Source organism: Balaenoptera musculus, chromosome X (assembly GCF_009873245.2).
Source record: "Balaenoptera musculus isolate JJ_BM4_2016_0621 chromosome X, mBalMus1.pri.v3, whole genome shotgun sequence".
NCBI lineage: Eukaryota > Metazoa > Chordata > Mammalia > Artiodactyla > Balaenopteridae > Balaenoptera > Balaenoptera musculus.
The window spans coordinates 2,666,851-2,684,575 of record NC_045806.1 but is presented as its reverse complement, the minus strand read 5'-3'; the positions used below and the strand labels follow the sequence as shown (position 1 = coordinate 2,684,575).

At 38.7% G+C, this 17,725-nt stretch overlaps 1 protein-coding gene across 1 annotated transcript; it reads right to left on the bottom strand.

Moving 5' to 3' along the window:
* Positions 1 to 440: 440 nt before the first annotated feature.
* LOC118888778 (histidine triad nucleotide-binding protein 1-like) lies at positions 441 to 922 on the bottom strand. The gene has a single exon (XM_036840222.1). It carries the CDS (start codon positions 890 to 892, stop codon positions 512 to 514), a length of 381 nt encoding a protein of 126 aa, XP_036696117.1. The 5' UTR covers positions 893 to 922; the 3' UTR covers positions 441 to 511.
* Positions 923 to 17,725: the final 16,803 nt, after the last annotated feature.

Genomic DNA, 17,725 nt, shown 5'->3' with positions numbered 1-17,725 from the left:
ATTGGGTTTATATCTGCACCCTGGGGTGCAGAATTTGGTCCATCATCAGAGCTGGGTCAGGCACCACCCCCCCCCTCCTTGGCTCTTGCGTGGTGAATTCTGTGTAGTTTTATCTACTTCGTTGTTTAATTAGGTATTGTAATCCATGCAGTAACCATCCGTGGCCTCACCACACCCAACAAAAGCCAGGACGGGGACCAAAGAAATGAATGTATTCAGTGACCCCTCTCCCCAACCCGAGTTAAATGTCACTGGGAAGCCTCCATCTAGGGTTTTCTTTCTTTATTTAAATGAAGTCTGTTACATGGATATGCGTTCTTTTTTTTTTTTTTTTTTTTTTTCAGACCATGCAACAATGTCTTTTATTACGTATGGGTTTTTAAAATTATTTCTGCAGTCTTTCAATATGCAAAACAATACTTTTTTAAAAAAGTAAAAGTATTGTTTTGCATATTGGAACTTGCAGATCTGATCACTGCATAGAGAAGGGAAAATGATCCCTACAACACACTTAACCAGGAGGCCAATTCATCCGCCGACCTCCAAGAACATGGAGATGAACATAATAGACAGATTGTCCCCCATCTGAACCTTCATTCACCACCATTCGATAACCCTTCTTCAGGCCCAGATCAGCAGCACATTTCTTGCCAACAATCATTAAATGTCCAAGAAGACCTTCATCGTCATCTTCTGCTACAGAAATCTGGGATATATGTTTCTTGGGTATCACCAGAAAATGTGTTGGTGCTTGAGGGGAAACGTCATGGAAAGCAAGACACTGGTCATCCTCATAAATGATTTTGGCTGGGATTTCCTTGCAAATGATCTTCCCGAAGATCGTGTCGCCACCAGGCCGGGCGGCCTGAGCCTTAGTGATCTCATCTGCCATCTCGGCCTCCCTCCCGCGCGGCCGTCCGGGGAGAAGTGGATATGCGTTCTTAAATGGATATATGTTTTTAATTTTCATTGCCTTTTACAAAGAAAGGGTTACATGCCATCTCTAATCTTGTTGGTGCTTTCACAGGGTTGTAGGTGCACCCAAGAGGGTAATCGTCGGTTTGCTGTAGGCTCTGTGATCAGCTTTGGGAGATCATGGTTTCCTAAGTGGGTAGACCCACTTCCTTCTTCCCGCCCAGGGTGCATGAGGGACGCTGGGGATTCACATCCGAACCTTCCCTTCATCTGAGCAGATTCATTTATATTTGCCCAACTCAGGAGGGTCAAATATCACCTCAAGGCACGTGTCCCCTTTTCATGTCTGATGCAAAGATGGTGCTTCCCTATCTAAGATGGTGTTCGCTGTATCAATTTTTGTATATTGTTATCATCTCTCCAGTAATTTCCAGTGGATTCCTGATGACAGGAGAATCCAGTATTATCCCTGCCTTTTCTCCTTCCATTCCGATTAATGCTACTCTTCCTCTCAAAATCCAACAGTGTGAGAAACTGCATTTCTAGGCTTTCTAATAGAAAAAACCTTTGATACATAGGGACATGCCCAAGGAGGTCGTGGTACACTCTTATTTTATCCATGGTGGAAGAAGACTTGTGAATCGTTTCTTTAGATATTTGAAACTAAATCTGTAAGTGCAATGGAATTTTGATTTGTTTTGTTTCTCACAGTCTCTTTGTCAAGGTTGAGTGTTGAGCTCACTCAGCCTTAAAGAGTGAGTTGGGGGCCATTCCATTTCCACTGTTGATTGGTTTTTCGGTGTTTTTTTTTTCCCATAAAACTAGTAGTATGATCTATTCTTGAACAGCCCACGGGCGTCTTCTGGGCCTGAAGTTTCAAACTCTCTGGGAAGACTTCTAGCTTCTTCTGCAGGGTCTTTAACACATAGGGTTTTCCATCTTTTTACTTCTTAGTAAACCAGCCCTAAAATGATTCTTAAACTTTGCCTTGACATTTGTCTCATATGGCAAAGTCTTTGAAGGCGTGATGGTATTCTTTTTATAATCTCTGCTTTATCTGTAGTTATGACTCCGTCTCCATTTATAATGTTGTTATTTTGTATTTCGTCTCCTTATCTCTTAGTATTGTCAGAAGTGTGCATCTTTTTCCAGTTTTGGGTTTTTTTTTTTTTTTTTCCCAAAGAACAACTCCTGGTTGTGTGGAATTTCTCAGTTGTATTTTCCTACTCTGTATTGTTTATTTCTTCTCTTATTTATGGTATTGCTTTCCTTTAAACTCTTGGGGTTTCTGCTGTTTGTTATTCTCTTTTTTTAACATCTTTATTGGAGTATAATTGCTTTACAGTGGTGTGTTAGTTTCTGCTTTATAACAGTGAATCAGTTATACATACACATATGTTCCCATATCTCTTACCTCTTGCGTCTCCCTCCCTCCCACCCTCCCTATCCCACCCCTCTAGGTGGTCACAAAGCACTGAGCTGATCTCCCTGTGCTATGTGGTTGCTTCCCACTAGCTATCTATGTTACGTTTGGTAGTGTATATATGTCCATGCCACTCTCTCTCTTTGTCACATCTTACCCTTCCTGCTCCCCATAGCCTCTTTTTTTTTTTTTTTTTTTTTTAACAGGGACATTTTAATTAATTTATTTATTTATATTTGGCTGTGTTGGGTCTTCGTTTCTGTGCGAGGGCTTTCTCTAGTTGTGGCGAGCGGGGGCCGCTCTTCATCGCGGTGCGCGGGCCTCTCACTGTTGCGGCCTCTCTTGTTGCGGAGCACGGACTCCAGACGCGCAGGCTCAGTAGTTGTGGCTCATGGGCCCAGTTGCTCCGCGGCATGTGGGATCTTCCCAGACCGGGGCTCGAACCCGTGTCCCCTGCATTGGGAGGCAGATTCTTAACCACTGCACCACCAGGGAAGCCCCATCATCACTTTTGAGATAGTTTATTTTTTAATTAAAAATTTTAAGAATGTAATTCCCTCCATGACCCAATTTTATATAAACATAGTATTTTGATAGGTAGTATTTCCATTATTCTTTAGTGCTAATCTTTAGAATTCTGGTGATGATGTCTTCTGTAACTCATGATTATTTACCTATGTATGTTTCTATATTTTATTAAATATGCAAGAATTCATTATCTACCTTCTTATTAATTTATAAATTAATGTCAATCAATGTTCACATAATATGAAGTAAGGGACCGAAAGTATGGTCTCTAGGATACTTTATCTTTGATCTTGGTTGAGATTTTTTATGACTTAATACATAATCAATTATTGTAATAGTCTGTAAGTGCTTAGGAAAAAATATAGCTTTAAAATGGTCTCTGTGACACCTACACACTTTTTTAGACCCTTCAGAATCATTTAGTACCACCTGTTATGCTTATTGCTTTGGTGGTCAAGTCCATGTAGGATTTGAAGAGTAGTATGTGGGTATTTTAAACAGGAACTAACCGCGTTGTGAGTCAATGATACTTGAAAGACAAACTCACAGAAAAAGAGTTGAGATTTATGGTTACCAGGGAGAGGGCTTGGGGGGAGGGGAACTGGATAAAGGTGTAGTCTAAAGGCAGAAACTTCCAGTTACAAGATAAATAAGTACTAGGGATGTAATGTACAACGTGATGAATATAATTAGCACTGCTGTTCATTTTATGTGAAAGTTGTTGAGAGTAAATCCTAAGCGTTCTCATCACAAGGAAAGAACTTTTTCTCTATTTCTTTACTTTTGTGTCTATACCGTACGATGGATGTTCACTTAAACGTGTTGTGATCATCGTTTCATGAGGTATGTAGGTCAGATCTTTATGCTGTACACCTTAGACTGATACAGTGCTGGGAATCAATTATGTCTCAAAAAAAACTGGATGAAAAGAGGAAAAAAAATAAACAGTACCTTTTCAAAACTGCAGACTTCTTCGACCTCTCAGGGCAAATAGGAGGGCGTCAGGGCGTATAGGGGGTCACGTTTGGCAAATGCAGGATGGGGGCCACCACCAATGCCCTCCCCTCCCTCTCCTCATCCCCAAATGTGCAGTCGTGAGACACATTCAATGCAGAGGTCATCCGCCAACCGCCTGTCTTTCTCAGCTTCTCACAAGCTCAAAGTTCGCCATGCTGCTGGTCGACTGAAAAAAACTGCACAACCTAAAAGTTGAGAATTATGTTTTATTTGGAGGACAAAACTGAGGACCTGAGTCCAGGAGGCAGCCTCTCAGGTAGCTCTGGGGGATTGCTCCTAAGAGGTCTGGGGGGAGCCTGGATGTATAGAAGTTTTGGCAACAAAGACCAGCATGTCAAAAGATTACTGTTAGCTAAAGAAAACCACACATCTCAAGTTAATGGATTTAGCACTTTCTATGCATGGGAAGATGCAGGAGTCTGGGCTCATTGAAATCATTCCTCTGATATGCTTCTTAACTCTCTAGGGCCAGGATCCTGTTTTTCTCCATCCTGAGTCCCCTCAGGGGGCACCGCTGGGGGCGGCTGCAGTGACTGAGGGCTTGGTGGCTGTGACATCCTTTGTTTACTGATACGGCAGGTGACACGTTTTTCATTCACGGTGCCTTTGTTTGACTCAGGAGACTAGGAGCCTCAAGAAGACAGGTGAAGGAGGAGGCCAGGGTGGCAGAGAAACAAAAGCAAAAGGCAGTCTCTCCTCCTCTTAGTTTAGCCTCCGCAGACTTTCAGGGCTACCCCAGGCTAACCCCGCCATCAACTTCTCCACGCACCCCATCAACACACCAGTTGCGACGGCCCCAGGCAAACGTGGGCTTGCTGTCTCTCTCTTTTCCTTCGTGTCCTTTGCATTCTTCAGGGCTTGATCTTGGGAAAGGCAGCCAGCCCCTTAAGGAGACCACGTCTTGTTCGAACACCCACTGCTCTCTGAATATGTGATTCTCTTCTGCGGCTTCGTGCACCTTGTGTGCAATTTATCTTCCTGGTGTGTCCACCTGCCAAAGACCCCTTAGCAGCTCTCCCAGAAAGCCCTCCTCCCCAGGTACCTAACTGGTCCCTCCTCTCTGCAGCCTCTGGGATGATTCTTTTGCTTCATGTACCACATAGTATGTATTTTCATACACCATCTTCTGTTCTAGAATATAATGGCATTTAATCCCTGCCATCAGAAAATGTATTCAGAGGCTTTGTGATCTATGTTGAAATGACAGTGAGAAGCATCTCTAAAAGGGGAAACAAAGCAAAACTCAACAGAAGAAAACAAGAAGATGCCCAAATGCTCCCCACTGCCCGTTCCATGGCAGTGATTTGGGGGGGAAATGCCCGCACTGATTCACAAGCATTGTATGGTCAGAATTTAGTTAGTTTGTCACGAATAGACAGTCTGTCGCCCTGAAAATTAAAGTGATTACTTTCCAGGCTTGAGAAAACAAACTCTGCCCTTGATGATGTGCCCTTTTCATTTTCCAGGGGCCATGTGTGTAATCAGTGGGCAAAGTTATGAGGAACTTATATTGTTTTAACCTTTTCTTTTTTGCCCTTTCTCTGACTTTTAAACATGCTTTTTCTTTTAAAAACCTAAAGCCAGAGAAAGTCACCTCCTTTTACAGAAGCCTAATAGAATCCGAACAGTGTAGAAGCACGTAATCTGATGGCCTCAGAAAAAAAAATTATGAGTAAATTTATTTTAATATTTTTATAATTAAGAAAGAAGCCAAAGATTAGTGACTGTAAAATCCATTCCAGATAATTACTTGTGAGTCTATAGTACAAACATATGTGTAAATTATTGTGATATTTTCCAGCCTGTAGGAGGTCATTACTATTTGAGCAGCAATGGAACAAGCTGAAGTATAGAAATGACTCAGAGACAAGGTTGTATATGGGAATCAGGTTTTTTTTTAATTCCAAATTTGTCTTGCTTCTTGTTGGACTCTATCCTGCACTGTCCACTTCTGAAATTGGCCCGATGATTTCAGGGTTGAACTCTCCAGATGTAAGGTCTCTGTTGCCACTTTTCCTGGAGAAGTAATTTATTCATTTTCATTTTTCCTGCATATAAATGTTTTTTCAGTTTCTTATTTTTATTTTATATTTGAGTATAGTTGAATCACAATGTTGTGTTAGTTTCAGGTGTACAGCAAGGTGATTCAGGTATACATGTATCCTTTTTCAAATTCTTTTCCCATTTAGGTTATTATAGAATATTGACCAGAGTTCCCTGTGCTATACAGTAGGTCCTCGTTGATTATCTGTCTTAAATATAGTAGTGTGTCTCTGTTAATCCAAACTCCTAACTTACCCCTCCCCCACCTTTCCCCTTTGGTAACCGTAAGTTTGTTTTCTTTGTCTGTGAGTCTGTTTCTGTTTTGTAAGTTCATTTGTATCCTTTTCTTAGATTTCATATATAAGTGATATCATAGGTATTTGCCTTTCTCTGTCTGACTTTCTTCACTTAGTATGATCATCTCTAGGTCCATCCATGTTGCTGCAAATGGCATTATTTTGTTCTTTTTTATGGCTGAGTAATGTTCCATTGTATATATAGACCACATCTTCTTTATCCATCTATCTGTTGATGGATATTTAGGTGGCTTCCATGTCTTGACTATAGTAAATAGTGCTGTGGTGAGCATTGGGGTGCATGTATCTCTTAGAATTATAGTTTTGTCTGAATATATGCCCAGGAGTGGGATTGCTGGGTCCTATGGTAGCTCTATTTTTAGTTTTGAAGGAACCTCCATACTGTTCTCCACAGTGGCTGCACCAACTTACATTCCCACCAACAGTGCAGGAGGGTTCCCATTTCTCCACACCCTCTCCAGCATTTATTGTTTGTACACTTTTTGATGACGGCCATTCTGACTGGTACATGGCGATACCTCATTGTGGTTTTGATTTGCATTTCTCTAATAATTAATGATGTTGAGCGTCTTTTCATGTGCCTGTTGGCCACCTGTATGTCTTCATTGGAGAAATGTCTTTTAGGTCTTCTTTTGCTTTATTTTAAATGCAAACTCGGATTTCTGTCTATCCTTCAGGGAAAATTGCATTGGAAACTACAGATCCTCAAAAACAGACGCTAGCTTAGTTTGCTTTAAGAAGAAAAGACGGCTCTTCCTATTTTGATACTTCTTTCCTGTTTCCCACCTTCTCTTTGGAGAGAGGAAGGGGAAGGATTTTTGAGGGGTGTCAAGGCTGATAACACTAAAATATGCAGCCAAGCATCACGCAAATATTTTAAACTTGCCGGGGGTAGGGTGGGGGAGGGATGTGACATACTTATTCAATATCCACATATTTTCTAAGGAACGAGTAGATTGATTACAGCTTCTCAGGGATGTTTCAATTACTTGCCTATTTTAGTAGCATGTTTCCTGTTATCTGATTAATTGCCTGACTTCTGCAGGTCATCTGGCCACTATCACCTAAATCAGTTGCAACAGATGCCTGACACCTTGACAGGGAAAGTGATGGGAGCCCTGGCAAAGCTTAATGGAAGCCACGTCAATGTGCAATTATAAAAAGAAAAAATTAAAAGGGATTGTTGAGCCATTCCCTGACGACAAAGTTATGTTGACTTGCTGTTTCCTTTCCTTTGACATACATGATCTAAAGTCCCACGATTTTCATCAGTATTTGCAGCAGTTACCTTAAAGATGTTGGAGAAAGTGCATATTCATGGGGAGACAGAAATGCCTGCGTGTCTACTCTCTCCCCGAAACACCAGAAGAGATAGTTTGGGAATACGTGGGGTACCTTGAAGACCCTGGTTCAGGAGGAGGTCTAGACTGACCTGGAAACAGGACTGGATATGTTTCTAAAAGCTCCTTAGACGTAGCTGATCAGTCCCCTGAGCTCAGGAACTCTTGTCTTAGGTCCGTATTTCCCAAAATGAGGTTTTCCATGAAGGTGGTTGGGCAAGTTTTGAGGTTAAATATGCTTGAGAAGCTATTTTCTTTTAACTCACCTTCTTGGAGGTTGGTCAGTTAATACCCTGAAGCCCCGGGTAGAGGGGAAATGGGAACAAATTGAGTTTGTTTAAACCAGTATTTCTCATGGTTAAGACCACAGTGCAGTACCACCTGGAGAAAATCTCCTTATGCAACCACTTCAACCCCTGACCAGCAGACTCCAGTGGTTAGGACAAGCGTGGACCTAGAGACTGTCATACTGAGTGAAATAAGTCAGACAGAGAAAGAGAGATATCGTATGATACTGCTTATATGTGGAATCTATAAAGAAATGATACAAAAGAACTTATTCACAAAACAGACTCACAGACTTAGAGAATGAAGTCTCTCTGGTTGGGGGGGAAGGGTGGAGGGAGGGATAGATTGGGAGTTTGGGATTGACATGTACACACCACTATATGTAAAATAGATAACTAATAGGGACCTACTGTACAGCACAGGGAACTCTGCTCAATATTCTGTAACAACCTAAATGGGAAAAGAACTTGAAAAAGAATAGATACATGTCGGTGTACAACTGAATCACTTTGCTGTACAGCTGAAACTAACACAACATTGTTACTCAACTATACTCCAACATAAAATAAAAAGTTAAAAAAGAAAAAGAAAATTAAAAAAGAGTAAACCAAAAGTGTGCATGTGCCTTCATAAAGCATGTAATACCACAGCCCTAAAGATCACAATTCTCATTGTGGGAGGTACCCGGTGTTTAACTGGGGTAGATCTCATGACAGTCACAGGAGTTAAACTTCTTGTATTTGGGTTTTGTTTGCTTTTAATTTGTGGTGGTGGTTATTTGGTTTTGGGTTATGATACTTCCATAAGTAGCCACTGATTTAGTGGCTTTTAGCTAGCAGGTAACTCTATTCACTCCTGATTGGTAGATGATAGAGCTCACGTCCATGAGTTTCAAGTCCTAACTGTGGTGTTTGTTTTAGTTTTCCAGCTTTATTGAGGCATAATTGACTTTCAGTTATAAGGTGAATACGTTGTAAGCATCTGATACACAGACTGGTGACTGTAGTTACCAGGATGTATATTATACTAGGAATTTGTGATGCTTGTTTTATAAACCTCGAGATGCTTTGTGCATTACACCCAAGTGTCAAATGTGACCCTCTGGAGACAAGGATCAGCCCATAAATACATTTTCTTCCCTCAATTCATTCCTGAATGCATCGCTCCCCAGACAAATGTAGCAGTGAGGAAGGATAGAGTTGATTCACAGGCAGACTGGAAAAGCTGTCTCTCTTTCTCTGATTTTTGCACAAGGGCAGTGGGATTTTGTGATGTGTGATTAAAGTCTGAAATTCCCGTGGCGATGCCAAGAGTCAGTTTCTTTACCGATGGTGTGTAGCTGGCCTTAACTGGTTACATGGTGTGGCTTGGTTGCAAAAGGGGATTCAAAGCTTGCTGGGAAGTTCTGCTGTGACTCTTACCAAGAAAGGATGAAGGTTCCCCTACAGGCGTGGGAGGTCCAGTTCTGAGACGGAGCACAGGAGGACATGGAAGAATAAAACCCCAGGGAGCTGGTGCCCGGGATGTCTTTTGGACCCTGGGGTTTGCCTGCTCCATCTCTGTGTCTCTTAGTCTCTGTCTCTTGCCCTCTCCTTGTATCTCTCTTCTCTCCATCTCTGTCCTCTCTCTCCCCCTCTCCCTCCCTTCTTTTTTCTTTGCCTTTAAACCAAACCTCTATCTACTAAGCCCCATAGAGCCCGGTAAGTCCTTTCAAATACCCAGCGGTTGGGAGATCTTTGCAAATAGATAAACGCTTTTTGAAATTTTTATCAGCTTGTCTAACTTTCATGCACAACACCTGTTCTGAAAAGAAAAACGTATCTAAAACCGAATCATTTTAGGGACAAGAATTCTTCCTCAGGCTTGTGTACGCTTGTTTAATACCCCCAACTGGTCCACCTGAGTCCACACATGTTAACAGAATGCTCACTCCTACGCTCTCGTCCATATTGAACTGACAAAAGCAATTTACAGCATGGAAAGAAAATAAGATTACATTTTAGGAACACATTAAATTGGTCTCAGGTAGAAAAGTGGTGGTTTTGCCGTGTAGCATACCTTGGGAATGATCTAGTTAAAGTTATCTAGACTGACAGAAAAAAAATTCATGTGTTCTGATTTTAATTTTATTTACATCTTTTTAAAAAAAATTTATTGACGTACATTTGATTTACAGTGTTGTGTTTCTGTACAGCAAAGTGATTCAGTTATACATATATATACACATATGTACATATATGTTATACATTCCATTATGGTTTATCATAGGATACTATATATAGTTCCCTGAGCTATACAGTAAGACCTTGTTGTTTATCCATCCTATATGTTATAGTTTGCATCTGCTAACCCCAAACTCCCACTCCATCCCTTTCCCCACCCCTTGGCAACCACAAGTCTGTTCTCTATGTGCATCAGTTTCTGTTTTATAAATAAGTTCATTTATATCATATTTTAGATTCCACATATAAGTGATATCATATGGTATTTGTCTTTCTCTGACTTTCTTCACTTGGAATGATCATCTCTAGATCCATCCATGTTGCTGCAAATGGTGTAGTAGTTTCATCCTCCATTCTATTTACATCTTTAACCCAGTCACCAGCAGTGAAGATGTATTCCTTCTCCTCTTCTCTAAGCCCAGATGCTACAATTAATTTCTACTCATATCTTTCCTTCTCACACTCCCGAGAAGTTCAGGCTCTAAAATGTGCAGGTCGTATCGGCTACTGAACCCCACAGGATGAGATTAATGCAGGAACCATAGACCAGTAACCTCCTTGAGAGTCAGTTTTGCGCGTTCCTCATTAAGGGCTCTTTATAAAGTCTCAAGAAGGTCCACATCTAGGAGGAGTTACTCGTGATATATATATATATTCATCCTTTAAGCAGCTGCTCTATACTTTGCTTCATCGTCTCGCTCACTGTGTTCTTCATGTCAGAATTTGTACGGAATTGCTCTGCTCTCTGAATATACAATTCTCTGCACCCCAAGGTCAAACCCGGTTCTTTTAATACTGGAGCAAAGCTTCTTTTCAGGCTCTCTTGAAGTCTTAGTTATCAACCCTCTGATAGCTTTTTGTCATGCTTGAAATTTCACATGAAACTCCTCAGAATGTTGTATTTGAAGAAGAAAAAGAGTCCTTGGATTTCTTAAGAAATGGAATACTAGTGTGCAAAAATCTTGACAGTTGTGAACACCCGTGCGTTTCACTAGATTGTTGTCCTGAGGTACTAATTTATACTTACTACATAAAAGGAAATAATATTCCAGAATTATTTAATATATAACTTTAATTTTTTCAAATGATAAGTATTATAAATATAAAATTAAGTATAGAAAACAAAGACAGAGAGTCAAGCACCCTCTATACTAATTTAAAAGGTAACTAATATTTCCCTTTACCCTTCCAATAGGTTCCAGAAATCTCTTATTAAAATTAAAATGATAAGTCATCTATACTACTGTTTTTTTAAATGTGAACTAAAAAATAAAAATTAGAAAAATGTCCTAGATATGACCAGAGTCATTTTAAATTTATTAAGAAAAGTATTGTGGTTCAGAATATGGTCTAACATACTAAATGTGTTCTCTTGAAAATAATGCCTCCTTGGCTATTCTGTTTTTTTCCTTTTGAATTGTAATATATTTTTAAGTTAACATTTTAGGATTAAATGCAGTGGGTAAAATTGCAGAGCAACAGCTTGTAAATTCTTTTTTGTGTGTGTGGGTTTTTTTTAGAATATTGAATTTTTTATTGTAGTATAGCTGATTTAAAATGTTATTTGGCTGTTCTTGGGTGGACAGTTCTATAGTGATTAGGACACGTTGTTGGACATGTTGAACAAATCTCTCATATCCTTACTAATTCTGTCTCCTTTTTCTATCAGTTATTAAGAAGGAGTACTTAGATCTTAACTTGATTAAATTAATTAAAGTTAAATTGTGAGTTTCTCTGGCTGTCCATGCATATCTACCAATTTTGGTCTATTGCCTTTTTGAGGAACCTGTTATTAGGTGTATAAGCGTCTTGGTAAATAGACATCTTTGTCTTAGTAAATTGACATTTTTATTGTCAAGAAGTAACTCTTGGGACTTCCCTGGTGGCGCAGTGGTTAAGAATCCGCCTGCCAGTGCAGGGGACACGGGTTCAAGCGCTGGTTCGGGAAGAACCCACATGCCGCGGAGCAGCTGAGCCCGCGTGCCACAACTACTGAGCCCGCGTGCCCTAGAGCCCGCGTGCTGCAACTACTGAGCTTGTGTGCTAAAACTACTGAGGCCACAAGCCACAACTACTGAGCCCAGGTGCCACAACTACTGAGCCCACACGCCTAGAGCCCGTGCTCCGCACCAAGAGAAGCCACCGCGATGAGAAGCCCGTGCACCGCAACCAAGAGTAGCCCCCGCTCGCCGCAACTAGAAAAAGCCCGTGCACAGCAACGAAGACCCAATGCAGCTAAAAATAAAAATAAATAAATTAAAAAAAAAAAAAAGTAGTAACTCCTTTCTGTGATGGGAATACAGCCACACCAAACTGCATTTGATTGAGGTAGCATGGTATAACTTTTCTCTATCAAGTTCCTTTTAACTTCCTTACATGGTTATATTTAAAGGGAGTTTTAAAGAAACATTAATAGTTGTCAGCATATCATATAGTTTGGGTCTTGCCTTTTGTCCAACTTGGCAAGCTCTGTTCTTAATTGGGGTTTTAAGACCATTTGCATTTAATGTTATTGTTGATATGGCAAGGTTTGAAATATCTGCCATTCGTTTTCTATATTTTGGTCTCATTTGTTTTTTGTTCTCTTTTTCCTGTTTTTCACTTGTTTTGTATTAATTGAATTTTGTTTATGATTCCATTTTATTTCCTGTGTAAATTCGTTAGCTGTAACTCTTCGTTTTGTTATTTTGCTGGTTGCTTTAGGATTTATAGTATGTATTATTCACTTATCACAATCTACATTCAAGTGACAGTGTATTTCGCACAGAGCTTAAGAATATTTCCAGACTGTACTTGTGTTTCCTTCTGAACTTTGGGCTAATGTTGCCCTTCATTTTACATTTACATATGTTATAATACCCCTCAGCAGGTCATATTTGCTTAAAGAATCAATTAGTTTAGAGAGATTTAAATAATAAGAAAAATATTTACCCATGTAATTATAATTTCCACATTGTTATCATATTTGTTTAATCAATTATCTTTAAAGAGATTTAAATAATAATAAAAATCTTTACACATTTTCAATGTAGTTACAATTTCCAATTTCCCTTATTCCATTGTATAAATACATTCCAAAACCACACCTTTCTCTTGAAGGGTGCCCATAACATTTCTTGTAGTGTAGTCTCTGTTAATGAATTCTTTCTGCTTTTGTATGTCTGAAAATGTCTACATCACCTTTAATTTTCAAATATATTTTTGCTGGTTGTATGATTTTTTTTTGAGCTTTTATTTTTTACTTTATTTTTCTTTTTAAATTGAAGTATAGTTGATTTCCAATGTTGTGTTAGTTTCAGGTGTACAGCACGGTGATTCATTCATATATATATTCATATAAATACATTTTTTTCCATTGTAGTTTATTACAAGATACTGAATATAGTTTCCTGTGCCATGCAGTAGGTCCTTGTTGTTTACCTATTTTATATATAGTAGTGTGTATATGTAACCCAAACTCCTAATTTATCCCTCCCCCCATTTCCCCTTTGGTAACCATAAGATTGTTTTCAAAGTGTGTGAGTCTATTTCTGTTTTGGAAATAAGTTCATTTGTATCATTTTTTTTTTAGATTCTACATATAAGTGATACTGCATGATATTTGTCTTTCTCTGACTTCACTTAGTATGATAATCTCTAGGTCCATCCATGTTGCTGCAAATTACATTATTTCATTCTTTTTTAAGGCTGAGTCATATTCCATTGTATATATGTAGCACATCTTCTTTATCCATTCCTCTGTCGATGGATATTTAGCTTGCTTCCATGTCTTGGCTATTGTAAATAGTGCTGCTATGAACATAGGGGTTGCATGTATGTTTTCTAATCTTGATTGACTTTCTTCCCCCTCAGTTCCTTAAAGATGTTATGCCATTGCCTTCTTGCTTGAATAGTTTTTCAGAAGAAATCTGCATTCATCTTTCTCTTTCCTTCATGGTATGTAAGCTAACTTTTATTTCTGGATGCTGTCAGATTTTCGCTTAATCACTACTTTACAGCAATTTTTTTATGGAGTGCTATGTAGTTTACCCAAATACTGCTTTAGCATCACCTTACGATTTTGATAAATCATAGTTTAATTCATAATTTTTGTGCTCGCATTGTCTGAGTTTCTTGGAGCTTGGTATTATAAATTTTACATCAAATATGGAAAGTGATTTCTCATTATTTCTTCAAATATTTTTTGTGATTCCCTTTATCAGGAAATTCAATTACATGGATATTAAGGTGCTTAACATTTTCTCACATAAGTTTTATGCATTTTTAAAAGTCTGTTTTCTGTTTTCATTTGTAGAGTTTTTATTGTCATGTCTGCATGTTCATGAGTCATTTGTCCTCCAAAGTCTAATTTACTGTTACTGCACTCAATGGATTTGTCATTTCACCCACTGTAGTTCTCATATCTAGATGTTTGACTTAGATCTTTTTATGCCTTACATATTTCTAACTTTGTGGACCTATAAAATACAGTTATAGTAACTCTTTAAAGTTACTCTCTGTATATTGTACCCTCTGGGTCATTTGTGCATCCATGTTGATTGCTTTATTTTATTCTTTGCTATGTCAGTTATACTTTCCAACTGCTTCCCATGCTTGGCAATTTTTGTTTGTATGGCAGACATTGTAAAATTTACCTTGTTGGGTGTTGAATCTTTATCCTGGAAGTATTACTGAGCTTACTTCTAAGATGCATACAGGCATATCTCAAAGATATTTCAGATCCAATTCCAGACCACTGCAATAAAGCAAGTCACACAAATTTTTTGGTTTCTCGGTGCACATAAAAGTTATGTTTATACTATACTGTCATCTATTAAGTGTGCAATAGCATTATGTCTAAAAATACAACATACATACCTAAATTAAAAAACACTTTATTGTTAACAAATGCTAACCATCCTCTGACAATGCAAGGTTGCTAGAAACGTTCAATTTGTGAAAAATCTGTAAAATGCAGCAAAGCACAATAAAACAGGGTATCCCTGTATAAATGATCAAATGGACAAAGAATGTTTACCAAGTTAGATCATATTCTGGGCCTAAAAATAAGTCTCAGTCACATTTTAAAAAATCCATTCAACACAATGTATGTTTTCTGACCACAGTGGCATTAAATTATAATCAATAATTGAAACCTGTCCAGAAAATCCACAAATACTGGAAACTAAAAAACACACTTCTTTGTCATCAATGGATCAAAATAAAAAGGGAAATCGGAAAGTACCTTGAGCAAAATAAAAAAAGTACAATTTGTTATGTGTAGGATAACACAAAAGCAGTATTTAGCAGAAATCTATGGCTTTAAATGACTATACTGGAAAAGAATGAAGGTCTTAAATCCGTGACCCCAGCTTCCATTTTAAGAAATTGTTAAAAAGAACAAGTTAAACCCAAAGTTGGCAGGAAAAAAGGAAATAATGTAAGGGCATTAAAAGGAAATAGCGTATCCAGGGAACAAATAGAAAAATTGGAATAAAGAATTTTTAAAAAGGGTGATTACCTTCCCTAATAACGAGAGAAATACTATTTCAAACAATAATAACAGAACTTTTCATGTCATTGAGTTTCCAAATATCAAGTAAGATTGCCAAACTCAACGTTTTCTCTCTTTTTTCTCTCCCCCCTGCCCCATGCCTTTTTACAGTAGAATGTCACTCCCCTTCCTCCACATCAGGCTGTTGTACTGTCCTCTTTCTGACCCATGATTTCAGATGGCTTTTTCATTGGCTTGTTATTCAACTTCCTTTCTGCTACTGTTCCAACAAGTATATATCTCATTTCTTCTCCAGACTGTCTCAGTGAACAAATGAACTCAATGATCACCTCTTTGGGGTTATTCCCACCTTATATCAGATTCCCAGCATCTTGCCCCATATTTTTTTTTGTTTTTTTAGATTTTTATTTATTTATTTATTTATTTTTAATTTATGGCTGTGTTGGGTCTTCGTTTCTGTGCGAGGGCTTTCTCTAGTTGTGGCACATGGGGGCCACTCTTCATCACTGTGCGCGGGGCTCTCACTATCGCGGCCTCTTTTGTTGCGGAGCACAGGCTCCAGACACGCAGGCTCAGCAATTGTGGCTCACGGGCCCAGCCGCTCCGCGGCATGTGAGATCCTCCCAGACCAGGGCTCGAACCCGCGTCCCCTGCACTAGCAGGCAGACTCCCAACCACTGCGCCACCAGGGAAGCCCTTGCCCCATATTTTGATTCACTGCAAATTTCATCCAGGGTCAAATCTCTGTGTCTGCACATAACCTCATGCAACATGTATATTGTCATATTCACAGTTTCTTTATTGGTTAAAACCCCACAGAATTTTCCCAGAATCAACCTTCACTCAATGCGAAAAATTATACAAATATAAATAATCCTTAGGTCCTAGTCTATTACTTAATAAAGGCATCTGGCATTTTGGGTATGAACAAAAGTGCATCTAATCATTTCTACTGTGGCTAAAACTGTAGAATTGCATATTTTTCACTGACTGCGTATCGGTATGAGTCTGTGTATAAATAAAAACGTGTATACCTCTATATGCATGTATTTATTGCATGTATAGTGCAATATATGTAAAGTATATACATATATAATCATATAAACACCTTAAATATATATGATCTATATGTGCATAATATCTCTATGTGCATGTATAGCAATATATATGTAACAATAAAACCAAAATCCCAGTACTGAATAACAGTACACAGCTTGATCTGTAACATCTGCATTTAAAAAAATTTTTCCTAACCAAGGAAATAAATTCTAGATAATTGAAGTGAAAATGAGAACAAAATAAACACGCAGAAGGTGACTTCAATTATGTAAAATAATCCCTACCAGGTGTGTGGACAGAATATTTATCTAAGCAGAGAAGAATTCCTTTTAGACTTAAGGAGTTTATAAATGCACCGCATGCTCCTGTTTTCTTTCTCATTCCGGAAATTTGCATGACTTTTCAGAACCTTCCTCTTCGTTCTGCATTTTTATGTCTCCTTCTTTGATGTCCACTTCTCAATGAATAATCCTATTTTTACCTGTTGGTTTGTTATTAGTGGCTTGTGATGTTTGTCAGTGCAGGTAAGGATACCTGCCAGAGGGCACCTGTGGGGATGTTTTTAACATTAAACTACCATTATTGTTATCAATGTGATAGCATTGAATTTATGCTTTCCTAAAAAAAAAAGGGGGGGGTGCTTCATGAATAAAATCAGAAACGCCAAAGAGTTTCCTTTAATACACATTTTAGTTCAAAGCCTTGAATAGATAGCTGCCATAGAAACTGAGATCACATTGTCAGTTAGGCTTCTAATTGTTTTCACCTGCATCGGGAAGGCAGCAATGCAGTCCTATTTCACCTCATTCTTGAAGTTTCCAGATAATTTTGGGGGGCAGAAGTATCCCCTGCAGGAAGGTTCTGCTAAATTTAATTTAATGGTCTTCGTGGTATCTCTTCCATGTGCTAATTTGTATTCACTCACCGCGTTAAGAGCCGTTGTGTCTAGAGAATTAGAAACGGGTTTACTGCACTGGTTTGTGAATTACATCCATGTTCTTGGCTCCTAAAAGGATGCCGCAGTTTTGTCAAAGGATTTGGAAGCAGGGGCTGAAATGGATACGGGGATTTCTTCCTAT